This window comes from Danio aesculapii, chromosome 19 (genome assembly GCF_903798145.1).
Source record: "Danio aesculapii chromosome 19, fDanAes4.1, whole genome shotgun sequence".
In the NCBI taxonomy this organism is placed as follows: Eukaryota; Metazoa; Chordata; class Actinopteri; order Cypriniformes; family Danionidae; genus Danio; species Danio aesculapii.
Genome location: NC_079453.1, coordinates 25,743,882 through 25,766,166, shown reverse-complemented (window position 1 = coordinate 25,766,166; position 22,285 = coordinate 25,743,882). Strand labels below are relative to the sequence as shown.

General features: G+C 33.7%; 1 protein-coding gene across 3 annotated transcripts; it reads right to left on the bottom strand.

Moving 5' to 3' along the window:
- Positions 1–1,025: 1,025 nt before the first annotated feature.
- si:dkey-81h8.1 (uncharacterized protein LOC100034657 homolog) lies at positions 1,026–18,715 on the bottom strand. Of its 3 annotated transcripts, XM_056480076.1 has the most exons (10): positions 18,591–18,715; positions 15,416–15,640; positions 13,145–13,274; positions 10,480–10,596; positions 10,310–10,366; positions 6,935–7,072; positions 4,847–4,897; positions 2,639–2,752; positions 2,452–2,517; positions 1,026–1,163 (listed from the first exon to the last, which is right to left on the bottom strand). In XM_056480076.1, exons 3-10 carry the CDS (start codon positions 13,238–13,240, stop codon positions 1,029–1,031), a joined length of 774 nt encoding a protein of 257 aa, XP_056336051.1. In that variant the 5' UTR covers positions 13,241–13,274; positions 15,416–15,640; positions 18,591–18,715; the 3' UTR covers positions 1,026–1,028. The 3 variants fall into 3 exon arrangements, with proteins under 3 accessions (XP_056336051.1, XP_056336050.1, XP_056336052.1); XM_056480075.1 differs by lacking the exons at positions 15,416–15,640; positions 18,591–18,715 and adding an exon at positions 15,268–15,393; XM_056480077.1 differs by lacking the exons at positions 4,847–4,897; positions 15,416–15,640; positions 18,591–18,715 and adding an exon at positions 15,268–15,393.
- Between the last annotated feature and the right edge of the window lie 3,570 nt (positions 18,716–22,285).

The following is a 22,285-nucleotide window of genomic DNA, read 5'->3' as shown; positions in this document are numbered from 1 at the left end:
CATTTTTGTGTTTTTTCACCAAATCAGTGACATCATTTATGAATTTGCCAATTAAAGAGTTAAAATCCTGTCATTTTCTAAGCAATTTACTAGGTTTTTTAGTAGTTTTGATCAGGACTGGGGTTGATTAACAGATTTATGCAAAACTAATTTAAAAAATATTTATCTGATGCATTTTTACAGCGGTTTAATTCAATGGATGTTTAAATCCTTACCATAACAAAAGAGTAGTACATGTACTCAGAGTGTATCGTTGAGTTTTTTTTTTTTTTTAATTCAAAGCATTTTCTCAAAATAAGATTTGTCTGAAACACAATTTATGACCCAATTAAGACTTAAAATCACCCCAGACTGGATGAAAACATCCATAACAGTAAATTAGATGTTTTCAAAAGTCTTGAACCCCAGTGTTTCCATTAGCGTTTTCAAAATGCTCAGTTTTCACAGGTCAAAGAGGCCAGAATAGTATGGACACCATAACAAAAACATATGCCTTTAAAACGAAAACACATTGGAGTAAACAGCACCTAGCATGAGATCCACCAATAGCAAACCACAAACATCTACTGTGACAATCCAATCAACTGCCTGTCATTAAGCCCTGCCCTACATTTGTTCTTGTCTGGGGAGACTTTCAACTTATACATTATAATAGGGAATAAAAGACTTTAGGAATAATGGCAGAAAATATTGTACCTCAAAAACAATTGTGATTTAATATAAAAGTTGTATGGACCACTTTTGTTTTTGCTTTTAAGTAGATTTTTCTGATCTTTTAGCTTGAAAACTGGTCCCCATTCATTTTCATTATACAGAAGAAAGTTATGGGTCTGGAATGATATGGAGGAGTGAAATATGAACAGGTTAATTTAGCTGAATAGCTTTAGGCATACCGCAATTTTGTACAGTCCTATCAGGTCAATTTCATACACAACTAAAATACAAAACCCTCAAAGCTAAATTGTTATTGATTACTAGCACCCCTCGCCTTGCAATATACATACATTTTACATAGGCATACATGAGTGTCAAACGTCTGTCAAAGAGTCAATGGGGGCCACCTGAGGTTCAGTGGGGGGGCTGGGGAGTTCTTCTATGGGCTCAGTTTTAGGTTCAGGTTCACGCTCTGGCATCGTCTCCACTTCTGACACCATCACCTCCACCTACAGGGTTTGAAAGGATTGGGACGAAAGCAAGTTTGTTTGATTAACAGTTTCTACAACTGGACCTAGCTACAGCTAAGACACACTCACTCCAAGAATTAGAACTATTAGCAACAACATTAATGCATATTCTGTTTATTATATGCGTGCAGTTCCAATTTTTTCATGTCTTGCTAAAATCTTCATACAATTTAAAGTTGCAAAACATACACTCGCCGGCCACTTTATTAGGTACACCTGTCCAACTGCTCGTCAATGCAAATTTCGAATTAGTCAATCACATGGCAGCAACTCAATGCATTTAAGCATGTAGATATGATCAAGATGATCTGCTGCAGTTCAAACTGAGCATCAGAATGGGGAAGAAAGGTGATTTAAGTGACTTTGAACGTGGCACGGTTGTTGGTGTCAGACAGGTTGGTGTGAGTATTTCAGAAACTGCTGATTTACTGGGATTTTCACGCACAACCATCTCTAGGGTTTACAGAGAATGGTCTGAAAAAGAGAAAATATCCAGTGAGAGGCAGTTCTGTGGGCGCAAATGCCTTGTTGATACTAGAGGTCAGATAACACGCCATGTCATAAAGCGTGAATCATCTCAGATTGGTTTCTTGAACATGACAATGAGTTCACTGAACTCAAATGGCCTCCACATTCACCAGATCTCAATCCAATAGAGGACCTGTGGGATGTGGTAGAATGGGAGATTCACATCATGGATGTGCGGCCGATAAATCTGTAGCAAATGCGTGATGCTATCATGTCAATACGGACCAAAATCTCTGAGGAATATTTCCAGTACCTTGTTGAATCTATGCCACGAAGGATTCTGAAGGCAAAATGGGGTCCAACCCGATACTAGAAAGTACTAATAAAGTGGCCGGTGAGTGTACATGCTACTTGGTTGTTGAATGTCTTTGCTATATTTGCAAGCCTAGATACAGTTCACATGAGAGCATGAGATTTCATACATACAGTCATGCACAAAATTATTCATACCTCACGAGATGCATAACAAGGAAACCATATAATAAAGTTACTGGCTAGATCTACACTGTAAAAAATGCTCGGTTCCAAACAATCAGTTTGTTTTGGGAAAAACATGAAGAAATTAAGTTATCTTATTACATGTAACCAATTTAAGTATATTAACAATCAAGTTGCCCCAAAACAAACTCAAGAATCATATTGTTTCAGCTCATTATAAATAAGTAGTAGTCATTGTTTTGAGTGTGGGAAGGTTGAATTTAAACTCTCATCATTAAGCAACGCAGGCAGCACTGTGTACCTGAGGTTGGCTTGGGGTGATGGCCTCAGGCTGAGGTGGAGCTTCTCGCTGTCTGAAACCAGGAAGCTGGAGGCAAAAAATACAAGTAAAAACCAACAACCAAGAAAAGAATTTGCTCAAGCAACGTCTACCAAACAATATAATATCCTCCTATGTCCTATATTTATTGTGCACATTATTAACTGACCTGCACACCACCTTTAGCCAGAGCACTGAGTCCAAACAGGATGACTACAATGCAGATCGTCAACTCCACCACCAGAAACAGAACCAGTGTAGCCAAGAAGCCATCAATCAAGTGCTGAGAACGACCAAAGAAGACAACAAAACAACACAGCCATTTTACATCGCTGTCGAATACCAACATAAGCACAAGACACAATGATTACTACAGTAAGCTGAAGTGCTTGTACACATGTATGTAAGATGCCAAATAAAAGATATATAGGACTAGATTTACTAACAGCAGTCTTTTGGGCATTTTAACATTACTGTGTGTATTTACATCCAGAGAGTGGGTGGTATATGATTTTTTTTGCCATGCATATATTTATTTGGAATGCCTGAGAAACACATCCTCCAAGAATATATTGTTTGCCAAATATGTTCTTTTTAATTTTGCTACGGGTTTTTCTTCTCTTTTGCTGGTCCTGGGATGTCCACTAGATGGCGCTATTGTCTTGAGGTCACTTGTTCCCTTATGTGCGCAGGCTGGAGTACATTACAGGTGTGCCGCGTTGCTGGAAAAGTGCATGATAAAAGGATTCCTCGTTTGTTCTATCGAGAGAAGCTTGCGGTTTTTCTTGACTTGGGCTGCCTGATTTAACTCCTTCAGCACCAGAATTTTTGTTTGCTTGCAAGATTTTTATTTTGAATTTGATGCTTGTTTAAATTACTTAAATATTTGAATTGAAAAATTTTGGAATTATTAGATTGACGGCGTGGACTTGATTATGTTGCACACTGTCTAGAGCTGGACAGATTGTAACAATTTGCTTCAGGAATCAAAAGATGATTGGGAACAAACAACTATGAGTCACGTGATACCAGCACAATCCTCAAAATTCAAAAATGTACATCTTGTGGATGACCTCGAATAAATACAGTAAAGCAACACAGAATATTGCTCACTGTGAGTGAACATAAGGCATGCGAGCTGAGCGCTATCCAGATCTGATGTCTTTCATGCATGTAAAAGGTTTTTCTCATTGTCATGTGGCTCCTTATATTAATCTAGTCTATTTTGTGAAGATTGTTTTTTGAACAATAAATAAGCTAATAAGCCAAAATAAAATAAAACTATACCTTTGCCCAATATGTGTACCATAATATATCATGTCACTTTTTAAGACTAAAATTATTATTTTCTTACTGTTTTTGCAACACAATCTCATGGCAATTCGTAACTTTTTGATTTAGTGGCTAATTCGTCTGAATTCATATGATCTAATTCGGACAATTTAGTATGACTTGCTCATCACCCAATGATGGTTGGGGTTAGGGGTGGGGCTAGGTGCTACGCCTCTTTTTAAAATCGTACATTTTCGTACGACTGAACTAGTATGGATTCGTACGAATTAGCCACTAAACTGACAAAACGTAAAATACTTACGTTTCCTCGTGAAATCAGGCTGGTATTTGACTAGTCCCCCTCACAAATGTTACAGAACAAAAAATCTCGCACCTTGTCTGGTTATAGTACCAGATCTTATGGCTCTGATTATTTGCCACTATGCTAATTTGAGCTGCATTTATTGCATTGGTATATGTAAATGAGATGTTGGGTTTGTGTTCTCTAATTTGGGTTGTTCTAAAATTGCACAGAAAATCATCCACATAAACTTCTACGCTCATCATTCTGGAATTGAGCTCTTATTTAAATTGGTCTTTTTAAAAAAATCTGGCCTCAAGTTATGTAACTAACAAACATGTGCACAAACATATAAATACAGCAGCTAATGCAGTAATGTTTAAATGCAGTGAAAATCTGTCTGAATTTTCATAACATTATTTCAAAATAATTAGAGGTATCTTTCATTCTGAAGCATTTTCAGAAAACTGGCCCAAAGTGCAAAACTGACAACACAATCTTCAAGATCACCCACATGCATTCAGTAGTGAAACACAAATGTACACAAAGCTATACCTTTTTTTTAGATAAAGACAATAAAAAAAATAAGAAGATCCTCAACTTTAGGGTGAAGTTTGGCATACTAAACCACTTCATATACCACCATCATATCATTTGTTCGTAAATTGCTACAAAAATTTGCCACAATCATACAATTTTAAGAAAACATTACTCCTTAAGTTACCTGTTTTTCTTTTACTATCAGCAAATATTTAAGCACATTCATGTCAACAAAAAGAAAACATGAAGGTAAGAATTACTTACTTTACAATTTCTCTCGACAGTATAAGTGCACTTCCTGTAACAATATTGTTGCTTTGGAAAAGCAGACACAGAAAACCGGGGTCATTTGATAAATATAGCTATAAAGCGATTATTCATATACAAATATCGCTGCAAGCACACCCGATTAGCCGATTTAAGAAAAACTGTTACAGTTTTTTGGCTTCCTTGACAAACTTCAGTGCCCTCAGAAAGGTTTTGGACTTGAGACAAAAACCAAGCATAATTAGACAACTTTAATTAACAGAAATAAGCTTGAAATATTTCTGATACCTTTAAAACTTTTCAAAAGTGTATAAATATGCACAGCATGTGAGTAAAAATAGGAGGGAAAACAATATTTCACATCCCATTATCACATTTCTTCAGGAGCAGTGCCAATATGATCATTATTTGCACAGAACTGAAATATTTGCTGTGTAACAATTCTAGTGTTTCAGTCCAAATACCTTTGAAGGGCACTGTTTTTATTCATTTCTCCAGCAATGGAAAAAGCCTGTACCAAGTGCAAAGGATCAGTATCCTTAAGGTTTTTACTGTCATAACTAAATATATTATAGGCCAACTATTATCTTACAAAGCGGTAACAAATAAATAGGAGAAATGTCTACATATAACTGTATCATATCTTATGTAAAAAAGCACTGCTATCCATTTGTACAACTGCTGTACAATGCTCAAATTTGCATTCCAATTGTGACCCTGGACCTCAAAATCAGTCATAAGGGTCCTTTTTTCAAAAATTGAGATTTATATATAATCTGAAAGCTGAATAAATAATTTTTTATCTTTAATGTATGGTTTTCTAGGACAATATGACAATATGTGGCAAAAATACAACGTGAATATCTTAAAGAAAAAAAAAGTCCTGAGATTGTCCAAATTAAGATCTCAGTAACGCCAACACTCTCTCACGGCAATTCGTAACTTTTTGATTTAGTGGCTAATTCGTATGATCTCATTCGTACATTTTAGTATGACTTGCTTATTCCGCAATGACAGTTTGGTTTAGGGGTAAGGTTTGGTGCCTCTCCTCCTTTTTAAAATCTTACATTTCATACGACTGAACTCAAGGAATTCGTACGAATTAGCCACTAAACTGACAAAGCAAAAAATAGTTCTATTTTCTCATGAGATCAGGCTGGTAATGCAGAGGTTTGATATATTTAGGGTGGGAAATTTACAATATGTGTATTTAATATTCTAATGATTTTTTATAAAAGAAAAATAGATCATTTTGACCCATATTAATACATATTTACTTGTCCGACCCAACACTTTTTGTGTGGTCCAGGGTCAGAATTTAAACTTATTATCTGATTAATCCTAAACAACAACATCATCTCACTATCTTTAAAAAAAACATTGTATCCATGCCAATAACATAACCCTTCATTTCATCAAGCCCCTCCAGACTAAATATGTAAACAGAAAATGTAATCACTAATTATAACTTTAAAATAAGATTCAACAATACTAAATGCTTTGTTTTAACAGTCTACTTCAGACAATTTTGCAACTACACTTTATTTAACTCTTAAAGAGTATAGAGATTTATATTATAAGGTTGGGTTCAGGATTAGGGATAAGAATTAATAAAAAAAAATACAAGCATGTAGTTGCAAAAATATTTCAAGTTAGAATGTACATTGGGTCAATCAAAATAAAGCAGATATTAAGAAAATACTCTAATGACTGCTGGTTGACATGAAGTTACTTACAGTTAATGATTGAAGTCTAATTTCACAGTTAAAACACACACAAATGGTTCTTAAACTCCATTTAGCATTCTTCCATCCCATCATTATAGTTTGTATTGAAAGATTTGAAGATGCAATGTTTTGCACTTGGGTACAGTCCTTTGAAAAGGCATCAAGGAAATGTCTTAAAGAAAAAACTGTAACAAGAAAGTTGATGTGGCCAGTTCATCACATCAGACCCGCTTTACACTGTTTCATCCTTCCCACTGCACCAACATGCATTGATCCTCAACATACAGTGTGAAGATCTACAGATCTATTATATGTGCGCAGATATAGAAACAATGCAAGGCGTGATCATTGAGCTCACCACAGAGTAGATCTCCAGTCTCCGGCAGTGCTCACAGTGGTACGTGTCCTGACGGTAAGGCAGATGACGAGAGAGAAGCCCAAGAACAGCAGTGGAGAACGCTGCACTGACCAGATGAGCAACCAGGGTGGCTTTCACCTTGACACAATGGGACAACATTTACTACATAGGACTATTACTGTAATTTGTTGAAAATATACAAAGTGCAGTATCACTATGCAGTATTGAGAAAAGAGTGATATAATAATGATCAGCATCAGTCAAAAAGTTGACACACCTTTCTTTAAAGGTCACCTATTTTATCTCTTTTTCAAGATGTAAAATAAGACTTTGGTGTCTGCAGAATGTGTCTGTAAAGTTTCAGCTCAAAACACCCATTGGTTATTCATTATATAATGTAGAATCTGCCCATTTTGGTGTCTGAAGACATAGCTGTTTTTGTAGCCTGTGGTTTTAAATCCAAATGAGCTGCTTCTCCTTGCCCACCACTCCAATGTGCGTGTTTGTTTCTCATGCGTTACGTCAGCAGTCCTTTAACTCCACTAACAGCTGTCAGTGATAGAGACAGACATGGATGAAGCTAAAATAAGGTCACTAGTCAGAAATACCAAGTAAGTTTATTTTATATATTTGTGATGGAATCTATTCAAGCCTTTCTGCAATGATGAGTCACACACAAATGTGATTTGCGATACACACACACACACACACACACACACACACACACACACACATATATGCGTGTTTACTGACACCATGCAGCCATGTTGTTTATAATGGCTGAGAATTACATATTGGTTTTACTATCTTTATTACAAACATGCACTTAATTATTGAGGTGCAGCTGATCACAGAGAGTTGTAACATGTTTTTATCCCAGTTTATTTGCGAAAAAATGTTCTGTGGACATGTGTATACATGTTATTATAAAGAAATTGTACCTGCCAATCAATTGTAGGCATTGGCAGGGAAAACCGCACTCCTACCTCACATTGGGGTGGGACTCAAAATCATTGGGATTTGGATCCCATTTTAACGTCAGCAAATTTTTAAAAAAGAGACCTATTGGGTTTATATCACTCCAATATGACAGTGGACACACTATACCTACACACCGTTTTGTCCAAACAGCTTACAAAAGATGATTTTCATCATAGGTGCCCTTTAAGACTATAAAATAACACAAATGGAACTATGGGAACAAAACAAGACAAAACAAAACAAAACAAAACAAAACAAAACAAGACAAGACAAGACAAGACAAGACAAGACAAGACAAGACAAGACAAGACAAGACAAGACCAAAACCAAACCAAACCAAAACCAAACCAAACCAAACCAAAACCAAACCAAACCAAAACAAAACACAAAACCAAACCAAACCCAACCCAACCCAACCCAACCCAAAACAAAACAAAACAAAACAAAACAAAACAAAACAAAACAAAACAAAACAAAACAAAACAAAACAAAACACAAAACAAAACAAAACAAAACTAACCAAAACAAAACAAAACAAAACAAAACAAAACAAAACAAAACAAAACAAAACAAAACTCAACTAAAGGTAAAAAAGAGCAAAAAATACACAATGATCAAGACACAAATCAAATCAAAACTTCAAACAAAACAAGCAACGCAGTTTCAAACAGAACAAAACTAACAGCTTACAAAAGATGATTTTCATCATAGGTGCCCTTTAAGACTATAAAATAACACAAATGGAACTATGGGAACAAAACAAGACAAAACAAAACAAAACAAAACAAGACAAGACAAGACAAGACAAGACAAGACAAGACAAGACAAGACAAGACAAGACCAAACCAAAACCAAACCAAACCAAACCAAACCAAACCAAACCAAAACAAAACAAAACAAAACAAAACACAAAACAAAACAAAACAAAACCAAACCAAACCAAACCAAACCAAAACAAAACACAAAACCAAACCAAACCAAACCCAACCCAACCCAACCCAAACCAAACCAAACCAAACCAAAACACAAAACCAAACCAAACCAAACCAAACCAAACCAAACCAAAACAAAACAAAACACAAAACCAAACCAAACCAAACCAAACCAAACCCAACCCAACCCAAACCAAAACAAACCAAAACAAAACAAAACAAAACAAAACAAAACAAAACAAAACACAAAACAAAACAAAACAAAACAAAACAAAACAAAACAAAACAAAACAAAACAAAACAAAACTCAACTAAAGGTAAAAAAGAGCAAAAAATACACAATGATCAAGACACAAATCAAATCAAAACTTCAAACAAAACAAGCAACGCAGTTTCAAATAGAACAAAACTAAATAATGAAAAGCAAAGCAAAAAATTCAACAAAATAATTACAGAATAAAGAAAATAAAACAAAATGCAGAGTAAAACAAACGCAAAGCTACTCGAAAGGAACAATCATGAAAAGTAAAATTTAATGCAAAATGAAACAAAATACAAAAGAAAAGAAAAATGAAATAGCAACAGAAAAAGAGCTAAGCAAACAAAAACAAACAGCTAAAACCTTAGCTAAAGAAAACTAAACAGAATACAAAGCAAAACATAATGCAACATGAATCAAAACGCAAATGCCAACCAAAACAGAAGCCAAATTTACATCGAAAAACAAACAGGCAGAACAACAACAACAACAACAACAACAACAACAACAACAACAACAACACAAAAAGCTAAACAAAACAGAAAGCAAAAATGTTAAACACAAAAACAAAACACAAATGCCAATCAAAAACATAAATGCATAAATAGTCATGTAAAAAGACAAGCACAACGATATGCAAAGCAAAACAAACTCAACTCAAATCAAAGCACAAATCCTTCAGGAAAATCTTAAACAGGCACAACAAATTTAAGAAACATTGATTTAGTCAACTGTTTAAAAATTTTTGTTGAAGAGTCCGAAGATGAGGAATTTCTCGGATTTGTATAGTCCTGAGATCCAGTGATCACTTGTCTGATTTCCATATGTATATGTCAGATTATTTGGTGAGTAGAGTTTTTAGTGTGGAAAGCTGTTGAATGTCTTTTATTGCTGCATAAAGTTTAGGTCTTCTAAGGAAGATCTAAGGATTTCTTGTTGTAAGTAGGTTTAGATCACAGCCTCCAACTTTGACTGATCTTTTCCATGGGGGGAGAGTGTGACGGTTGTCATTTAGGTTTTTCCTTATTATGGTATGAGCGATTGTGTGATTGGATGACAGCTGTCAGCTGTCATCCAATCACACAATCGCTCATACCATAATAAGGAAAAACCTAAATGACGACCGTCACATGGGTTTAGGGTGGGTTTGTAGTTAGTAGGCAGGTAGATTTATTGATTCTGCAACTCTGAACTTGTACTCACCCAGAATAGAGATGGGAATCTTCCAGCATGGATTAAAATGGATCCAGACACAAGCAGCTAAAAAAACAACAGGTTAGAGATTTACTGAAGTTCCCAACATCCACAGTAACAACAACATTCACGACAGATTAAATGGCAAGATTTAATGAACATGTGCAAATTTAATGTACCTGAACAACAATCACAATCACAACAATGACATCAGGAGAGAAGTGGATCTCTTCGTAGAGCTGAAGAATGGTGATGCTCAGACACAAGCACAGCACGGCAATAATGATCTGAATGGACTGTGAATAACAGAACATGGTTAGTAATCTTGATATGATGTCCAAAAAAATAGCAGAAATATTTGAATTCAATAAAATAGATTTACTTTTGCTTGGTATTAAAGATTTAGTTTGGGGGTCAATTGAAGAGTTCTGGAATTTAACATTTACATTAACATTATTGTTTTCTAAAATATAGATTTTTTCTTAGGCTCCTGTGTGTAAGTTCAGTATTTATGGTAAACTTTTATAGTAAAGAACGTGCTCTTTTCATTGTCTAAAATGAAATAACTGAAAATAAATCAAAGCCTGAGAGAAATGCTCATTTCTGCAAGTTTCATCAAGTCAAATTTAAGACTTTTTAGGACCATTAGGAATGAAATTTAACCAATTTGACCATTAGGAATGATGACTTTCAGGCTCAGTTAAAACATTAAAAAAACATTAAAAACAATTGTTAGTGTGAGAAAGAGAATTAAACAATGTGTTCATAAATATAAATAGAGTTGGTAAATAGAGTTAATAAATAAGAGTTAATAAATAAACTTTTGTCAGAGTGATTGGATGGGTTTTGGCCCGATTGGGTAGCTTTACATGGACGGAAGAAAATTAAGACCTGTTTAAAATGATTTAAGACCTACAACAAAATATTTCAGTTAATTTAAGACTTTTTAACAGTTTTTAAGACCTCGTCGATACCCTGTTTTAGAAGAAATTCAAGATGGAACTAAAAGGTTCAGAAGTCTTCAAAAAATTTATAATATTTTTGGGTTTTTCCAGCCTGATCTCACGAGAAAATGTAAGTATTTTACGTTTTGTCAGTTTAGTGGCTAATTCGTACGAGTTCAGTCGTACGAAATTGTACGATTTTAAAAAGGAGGCGTGGCACTTAACCCCACCCCTAAACCCAACCGTCATTGGGGGATGAGCAAATCGTACAAAATTGTACGAATTAGATTGTACGAATTCGTACGAATTAGCCACTAAATCAAAAAGTTACGAATTGCCATGAGATTGTGTTGGTTATTCAAATGTACTTTTTGATCGTATCTACCTTTTCTGACGTGAGTAAAGTGTTTAAAATTATGGGTTGTTCTTCCAATTTGGGAAATTTCAGTTTAAAATAGCTGAAACAAATGACTTCAAATAATAAAGTTGTGTTATAAATAATAATATACATGGAGAAAATAAGGTAAGATTGGCTTTGTGCTTTATTTTTCTTAATAACAACACTAAGCTTAGAATTTGAATCTGACATGAGTATCATAAGACATGGTGTCTGTGCACTTTTGAGTTCCCCATTGTGTTTCTCCAGATTATTTTCCCTTTGTATTCCCAACACTGTGGTAATATTTAATATATGTCTGTAATATTGCAGGGTACAGACTCTTGGGGCTTTTCATGGTCTGCTGAAAATTATTTGTTAATTCTGAGTAGAATTTTTTAGAATAATGGCACCCCATTGTATCCATTTTTTTCTCTTTTATTACACACTACCTGACAAAAGTCTTGTCGCCTATCCAAGTTTTAGGAACAACAAATAATAACTTGACTTCTAGTTGATCATTTGGTATCAGAAGTGGTTTATATGACAGGCAAAGGCCTCAGTTTACACTCATTCTACCAAAATAAAATATGATCATGCCTTGATTTTTAATTATTAATCATTTTATTATTTAGGACAGTAATGTCTGACTTTCCTTAGACAAAAGTCTTGTCACAGAAATAATGTACAGTTTAGAATATAAAGTCATGGTGCAGTGGAAAAAGAATTAATATTGTGTATGACTCCCATGAGCTTGGACGACTGCATCCATACATCTCCGCAATCACTCAAATAACTTTAATAATAAAGACATCTGGAATGGCAAAGCGTTCTTGCAGGACTCCCAGAGGTCATCAAGATTATTTGAATTCATCTTCAATGGCTCATCCTTCATCTTATCTCAGACATACTCAATAATGTTCATTTCTGGTGACTGGGGTGGCCAATTCTGGAGCACCTTGACCTTCTTTGGGTTCAGTAACTTTGATGTGGAGGCTGAAGTATGAGGAGCGCTATCCTGCTGAAGTATTTGCCTTAACGTCTTGATACCTCAGGCTGTTGATGTTGCCATCCACTCTGCAGATCTCTCGCACGCCTCCAAACTGAATGTAACCCCAAACCATGATTTTTCCTTCACCAAACTTGACTCATTTATGTGAGAATCTTGGGTCAATGCGGGTTCCAATAGGTCTTCTGCAGCATTTGTGATGATTGGGATGCAGGTCAACAGATGATTCATCAAAAATCTACCTCCTGACACTTTTTCAAATGATCAACTAGAAGTCAAGTTATTATTTGTTGCTCTTACAACTGGGATTGACAACAAGACTTTTGTCAGGTAGTGTGCTTCATTGGCTGTTTACAGTTTAATGGAAGTAACTCCTATTACTGACGAAACACATCATGGGCCATAGGAAAAATGTGGATTGTAAAAATGTGCAATTCAGTGGCTTGGGTGAAATAACTGGTCCTCTAATTTAGAAATCGATACTGTATGTTGCACTTTTTGTGAGTTTGACTCACCCCCAGAGCTTTGGGCTCCACATTTTGAAAGGTCTTGACCTGCCGTGGCATCAGATTTCCTGCAGGGTGACTTGGACCCTGACTCTCTATGCCCATGCTGATGTCAGTCAGTTTGAGGCCTGGTTAAATGCTAAAATCACAATCACAGAGACACCGTTTCAGATAAGATGTGAAAGAACAACTGGTTACGAAGATGAAAGTTGAACTGAATGGGAAACTAGATTAGAATGACGATAATACAGGGCAGAGAAAAGAGATGAGATGGACAAAAATATAGATGAATGAGCATTATGATAAAATTTACCCATGCTCATGCATGCAGTCTTTTCTGCCTGAAAGTCAGTTGAAATGTTAATGTTTTTAATGAAACCATGCAGCATTGTAAAATGTGATTAGTTGACTTTCCTTAAAAAATCAGTAGCTTGTTTTCTTAAACTTATTTAATAAGTGAACTCTGTGCATATCTATAATATTTAAGTCAACGAAGAGGTTCAAAAAAAAAGGTAGTAACAAAATTGGCATCTTATCTCAGGCATAAACGTCCTCCATATAGGAATGCAACAGGCATATAATGGCTTTTCAGTTAAATATTAATAAACTATAAACTACAATAGAAAAATATGGTATAAGCAAAAATCTTTAAATAAAAAATGTTTGAAAAGATGCTTAATGTACATATTTATAATGTCATATTAATTTATCCACGAGAGGCTTAATAACATTAATAAAACTAATAAATTTTACATTAAATTACAAATAAACTAAAGTACATTCAGGTTTTGTTTAGCTTTACCTAAACCATTTAAAAATAATGGTGGTCACTGGGAAATTGTATTGATCAAAGATATTCTGATCTTTGGAAAAACAGGTAACCATTGGCTTCCACAACAAGGAAAACAAATAGTATAGAAGTTAGAGGTTACAGGTTTCCAGCTTTCTTCAAAATATCTTTAACAACAGACAGAAACTTAAATAGGCTTGTGATAAGTGAAGGGTGAGTAAAAGACAATTTTGTTTTGTTTTGAGTGAACTATTCCTTTAAATGATCAACTAGTAATGTAATGTAATTACATTTGCATTATTATTATGCAAAATGGGATATTACATTACATGTAGTAAAATTCAACCAATCATTTTTTACTCATCCCACTGGTTTTCCACACCTGGGTAACGTTTATAAGGAATTAAGATACTTTGAAGAATGTTGGCAAACTAAATGTTTTGGCTTGCATATTTAGAGAAAGAAGAAAGTAAAAATTAATGAGAACCAAACAACATGTACGGGAACAAATTTTCACTATAAAAATGTTGTATTGTTTCATCCCAAACTTTGGTTTCTCTATATTTTCCCTGCATTTGAGTTAAAAGAATACAATTTTTATGTGATGGGTGATGGAATCATTTTCATTTTCAAGAAAACCATCCCTTTGACAGACTGTAGAGACACATTAAGATGCCTCATAAGAAGATTGTTGGGGAATTTAACCAAATGTAATCTGTAAAATATATAACTAAAAACATTAAATGAACCTGAACAGACTAGAATGATGCAGTCTTTTGTGCAAATCACAGTCCAAAACCCATCCCAAAGTGCCTATGTGCCTCTGAACTCTTATAGCCCTCCCGAGAAGGTGTCTAGACACCCTTTCAGGACAGAAACAAGATGGAGACCCCATCTATGCTTAAATTCTTTAATATGCATCTTCACAAAAAAAATCTCTATATTATTCCAGAAGAGTGTAAGCCTGAGGAATCCCAAATAATGTTCTCTGTGTCATTATTATTAGTTCTGCATTTATCACCAGCAGAACACTTCAAATCTCTGTATAAGTATTCCAAACATTTCAAATGCGCACCACACATGCTCTCTAATATATTTTTGCAGGCAATCTAGACCATATAGAGCCGTTTCACATGATCACATTCAAATTAAACACCGAGTGGTTTCCTGGGCCCGCAGGCAAGAGGAGCATCCAAAAATAGCTGTACCGCAAAAACGTGCAGCTTCATCATTCTCCTGAGCGCCGCAGTGGCCCGCACTATGACACATGCAACTTTATACCGATCATATTAACTGCGCCTCAGATAACAGTAAACAGAGCGCTCGACTCAACACCACTCACCTCAGCGCAGTGATGTATTGTCTGAATCGTCCCTAAAATCCTAAACGCATGTAACCTTCAGCAGCAGTCATAGGTGCGGACGCGCGCGTGCACGACCTGTCCCAGATGGAGATTCATGCGAACACACGTGTGTGATGATGTCACTTACCTCCGCAGCACAAAATAATTGCGTTTATTTGTGTTTTTCTCTTTAAAGGCGAAAGTGCAGCGTTCGGTTTGGCTCTTCTATACGCTTAGCATCTGAAGGGAAACAACCGGTTAACTGGATGGGTGTGAGTGCAGTACCGCAGTGAGGAGAGGAGGAGGATGGAGATCTGCGGCGCTATGAAGAGATTGAAAGAGATGCGGGACAACTTCCACAACTCACTCCACACTGCAGAATAATAAACAAATAACCATCTAAATAGGCTACTAAAATAAATCCAGACTAGAAACAAGTCAAATCATAGTGACATGAGATATTTGTTCTTTGTAAAATTTCTTGAAATATCAAAACCGGCTTTTGTAGGGCTGAGCGATATGGCAAAAGTCGAACATCATTATAAAAGTCATCGTATGATAACGATATACAGTTGAAATTAAAATTATTGGCCCCCCTCATTATTAGCCCCCCTGTTTATTTTTCCCCCAATTTCTGTTTTTCCCAATTTCAGATTTTTCCAGCACATTTCTAAACATAATAGTTTTAATAGCTCATTTCTAATAACTGATGTATTTGATCTTTGCCATGATGACAGTAAAAATATTTTTACTAGATATTTTTCAAGACACTTCTATACAGCTTAAAGGGCATTTAAAGGCTTAACTAGGTTAATTAGGTTAACTAGGCAGGATAGGGTAATTAGGCAAGTTATTGTATAACAATGGTTTGTTCTGTAGACAATCGAAAAAATAGCTTAAAGGGGCTAATCATTTTGACCTTAAAATGTTTTTTAACTGTTTTTATTCTAGCCAAAATAAAAAAATAAGACTTTCTCCATAAGAAAAAAATATTATCAGACATACTGTGAAAATTCCTTTGCTCTGTTGAACATAATTTGGGAAATACTTAAAAAAAGAAAAAAAAAATCATTAATTCTGACTTCAACTGTATCCCACGATGTATACCTAGCCTAGTAGGTCTACCATTTCTGTAAATTCAAATTAATTAAAGTTTATATATTAATTGACCACATGTAAAGGACTATTTCTATGTTATTTTTTAAGTAAGCTACATATTCAGAAATTTACTCATTTATATTTGATCATATTTCCGACTTTTTTTTGAGCTTCAGGCAAATGTGTGATTAAAAATGTAGAGATATAATATAAATAATAATAAAACGTAAAACACTTAAAGAGAAAATTATTACAGGTCCAACAAAAAATATCTACATAAAATGCAAAAATGTAACATTGTACTTTCATTCTCATGTTAATCATGTCTGCATCCTCGTGTAATATTGCATTCAGATAAATTATAAAAACGCATTACCACAATGTATTTTGCGACACCACAAAATAAACAATAGAGCATATATGAAACTATGCATTTTAATTTTGTCCATATATTAATTATCCCTGGGCTTTAAACAATGTCTTAAATGAAGTACCATAACACTTATTGCAGGCAATGCATTTAGGTAAATTAGGTAATTTATTCTAATTACCTTAAAGGTGCAGTAGGTGATTGTCTTCAGAAACTTTTTTTGTTGTGCTGTTTGAAAGTCTTTGCACATTCCAATAGTAACGATTAAAATGATCTAAATGAATTTATATATTCTGCATAAAACAAAAAAATGTTCATCCAATTAAATACTGTCGGACTGACAAATAACAAATTACAACAGGTATCTCAAACTGTCTGAGCACAGCGTCTTCACAACTTGATTCAACTGGGATTGGTTTGTCTTCTTCTTCGCTACTGTGTTAGTGGGCAGGACAGCAGGCTTCAATGTTCCAGGGTTTGCATGCGCAACAATTGGGCAGGGTTTATGTTTCATATTGATGTCACACCAAAACGGCTAAAGACTCGTTATCAAAACGATTCATTTGAAGCACTATGAGTCGACTCTTTTATTGACAAATCAATAGTTTAAAACTCTGTCCACTTTCAGATTTAAGCCATAGCTGGATTTTTCACTTCACTTAGAGCTGTGTTACACACTACATGGAAGGGCATTTTCAAAAACCCATAATAGGGGCTCTTTAACAGCATCGAAAATATAGTCAGTTAAATAACTAGTTAGTAAAAAGATCTTTTAAAACAGTTTGCTTTTTTAACTTTGTGTGAAACTAGATTTATGCCTGCAGCCGTATCACCCTGCAGCCCAAGACCGGTTACTCACTGAAGCTAAGCAGGGCTGAGCCTGGTCAGTACTTGGATGGGAGACCACATGGGAAAGCTAGGTTGCTGTTGGAAGTGGTGTTTGTGAGGCTAGCAAGGGGAGCTCAACCTGCACTCTGTGTGAGTCCTAATGCCCCAGTAAGAGTGATGGTGACGCTACACTGTCAGTGGGCGCCATCTTTCAAATGAGATGATAAACCGAAGTCCTGACTCTCTGTGGTCATTAAAAATCCCATGGCACTTCTTGTAAAGAGTAGCAGTGTAACCCTGGTGTCCTGGCCAAATTCCCTCTAGGCCCTTAACCATCATGACCTCCCAATCATCGCCATCCACTGAATTGGCTCTATCACTGTCTCACCACTCCACCTACAGCTGATGTGTGATGAGAGCACTGGCGCCGTGGTCCTGTGGCTGCTACACACTGGTGGTGGGGTGGAGAGACCCAACTCATGATTGTGAAGCACTTTGGGTGTATGGCCATACAAGATAAATGTGCTATATAAATACACATTACATTTACTAAACAGGAGAATTCCTCTTAATTTGAGAATTATCATTATATATTCTCTCTTAAATTAAGCCATATTAATAGTAATTTCATACCCCTGATATAGTGTATAGTTATATTTGGTGCAAACTGTGATACATGACAAAGTGGATTTAAAAACCAATAAATAAATGAATTAATAAATAGAATTAATTCAGCAAGCATGCATTAAACTGATCAAATGCAGTAAAGTTATAACAGTGTTATGCATACTGTTCTTTTAAACTACCGTTTCAAAGAATACTGAAAAAATGTTTCCACAAAATTAATTAGCAAACAATATTTTCTAAACTGTCTTATTTATAACTTTGCATCAAATCAGCATGTGAATAATTTCTGCAGAATAAAAAAGAATTAAATCTTAATTACTCTAACATTTGACCAGTAGTCCAGTTTCATTGAATGGTACTGTGTTTAAAAAGCAAAAAGGCAAGGACAGAGCGCACTTACAATAGAGACTTGACGGCACTTTTAAACACCATCAGTTTGTATTGGCAGTGAATTGACTTGAGTGTTGACTCCACATAAATGAAACCATGGTTCAGATGCCACCTAGTGGAAATAAAAGTAACTATGTTTTAAAGAAAACTTGCATTTCAAACACTTTAAATCAGTATTTTTATTTTCAAAACAGCCGGTTTAGGCTATAAAAAAATAAACAGAATCTTTCAAAAACAGTGGCGTGCAGGAGAGCATCTAGTCCTGTGACAGACTTCACATATTGGGCTTCGACTGGACTCCGAGATCCAAGCGAAAGACAAACAGGAAAATTCACTTGTTCTTTGAACCACTAATAAGAACAAGTCCTCATCATTTGATTATAAAACACATATTTGGCAATATATCACAATTTATAATTAATTTCCCCTACATGAAGACTTCACATCAGTACCATTCAGTGGAAAAACAACAAATGATTAGATTCAAACACCCTGACTATAGTGAAAGTAGCTGCAATCACAGCCAGAATATTGCTGTACCAAGACAAAATACAGCAACAACCCATATTTATATGTCATTATAACATATCTTTTTTCCCCACCTATAATTAAACCTAGATTCTGTTTTCAGACAGATTGATTTGGTTCAATTATAAGTGTAAAAACTGAATAAAGTCACTGTGTTTTGCCATTAGGACACAGTCAAGTGGTCAACATTGAATGAGGTGAGCAGGCTACATACTTCTAACAGGTCCATGGTACCTAAATAACACTTCTGCGTATTATTTTTATATTGATATATTCTTGAAATGTAAAAGACAGAAACATCTACCCGTACTTGTACAGTACACGACTGATCAACACAACTTTACAATTAAATTAAATGATCAGCATTACACAGAAAACTTAAATTAAACCACTTGAAAAGCACATTTGAAAGCTTCATTTCTGCACTGGTGCAATGGTAAAGGGATAGACAGCTCAAAAATGAAAATGTGGTCTTTATTCACCCTCATATTGAAGCCTGTTTCCGCCACCAAATAAAAGTAAGGTAATTGCAACTTTTATATAAAATCGAGTACTCATAAAACAATACTGACAAGTTTATATCTCACAACGAAGGTCTCAATAAATATATATATATATATATATATATATATATATATATATATATATATATGTATATACATATATGTATATATATATGTATATACATATATGTATACACATATATGTATACATACATATACATATATGTATACATACATATATATATATATATATATATATATATATATATATATATATATATATATATATATATATATATATATATATATATATATATATATATATATATATATATATGTATACATGTATGTATATATATACATGTATGTATATATATATGTATGTATATATATATATATATATATATATATATATACATATATGTATACATGTATGTATACATACATATATATATATATATATATATATATATATATATATATATATATATATATATATATATATATATATATATATATATATATATATATATATATACACACACATATATATACATACATATATACATATATATGCATTCTGTATCTGTACATACATATATGTACATACATACATACATATATATACATACATATATATACATACATACATACATATATATATATATACACATACATACATACATACATACATACATACATACATACATACATACATACATACATACATATATATATACATATACACATATACATATATATATATACACACATATACATATATATATATACACACACATATACACACATATATATATATACATATATATATATATACATATATATATATATATACATATATATATATATATACATATATATATATATATACATATATATATATATATATATATATATATATATATATATACATATACATATATATATACATATATACATATATATACATATATATATATATATATATATATATATATATATATACATATATATATACATATATATATATATATATATACATACATATATATATATATATATATATATATATACATATATATATACATATATATATATATATATACATACATATATATATATATTTATTGAGACCTTCGTTGTGAGATATAAACTTGTCAGTATTGTTTTATGAGTAATCGATTTTATAACTCACAATTGCAAGTTTATAAATCTCAATTCAGGGGAAAGAATTGTGAATCATGAGTGGTCAAGTAAGAATTGTAGACTTATATCTGCAAATTCTAAACATTTTTCTTCTAGTTTGTTTCACAACTATGAGTATTTATCTTGCAATACTGTCTTACCTAGCAAATGCACTTTCATACCACAGAATTCTCAGAGAATAATGTCAGAATTTGTATAAAAATCACAATTACCTTTGTTAAAAGCTTCCATAGATACAAACAAAAACACTGTTGGTAACCAAATCATTTTTGTTCCCACAGACTGTCCATTTTAATGTAAGTCTATGAGAACCAAAGCTGTTTATTTACTTATCCTAAGGCCATCTGAGATGTAGATGACTTTCTACTTCAGCAGAGGGATTAAAGATGTTTTTTGGCTGAAAACAAGCTCTTTGGTGATTCATAGAAGTCAACAGTTTAAAAAAATATTACCTTTAATACACAGCCTCTGTGTATTCATGACAGTCATTAGTGCAGAAGATTGCTCAGCTTCATAACATATCATCAGAAATCATGGGTATTCATTTAATTACGCTCATGTATCTATTTTTGTTCATTCTTAAAATTAGAGCAGCAACAGTATTGGATTTTATGAATCATCAAGGACCACAGTTTCAGCTATAATCCTTCAATATTCTACTGAAAGGAAAAAAATCCAACACCATTGATGGCTGGATCACTAGTCAATTATAACTTTTATTAAAAGTTTAATTTTCATTTTTGAGTAAACTATCATTTAAGGAAAAAAAAGAAAACTTAACTACCTCGTTTTGAAATTCAAAATGTGAAATTAGACAAGAATAAGAAACAAAGGCAAAGACTAAGAAAGATGTGCGATATAGCGACTCTGAAAAAGGTAGAGAGAGTGAGTACTGGAAACTAAATGTTTGGAAAATGGAAAATAAGATTTTTAAACTGATCAGTTGAGTTAGTTACACTGCCTCTCTTAGGAGATCATAATATTAGAGCCATAAAGTTTGTAATATAAAATGACTCTAACTGTTTCTAAAATCAATAGAAATATCAAAAAGATTAATGGAAATCTTAAACTGTCATCTAAACTTGCCTGGCAGTGGTTTAAAGAAACACTCAACTCTTTTTTTCTTTTGAAATAGGCTCATTTTATAACTCCCCTAGACTTAAAAAGTTGAGTTTGACAATCTTTTAATCCATTCAGCTGATCAACTGGCAACTTTTAGCTTAGCTTAGCATAATTCATTGAATTGGATTAGACCATTAGCATCTTGCTCAAATTATTTTGGTAATTTTTACTATTTCTGTAGTTTACATGTGTAGTTCAATTGTGAACTAAGACCGATGGAACAAAGTTGCTGCAGGTGCAATTATATTATGCAGCGGCTAAAAAAAGTACTATTTTAGTACTAACTAGGTCAATTTTTTTTTTGAGCAAGATGCTAATGGTCTAATCCAATTCAATTATTTATGCT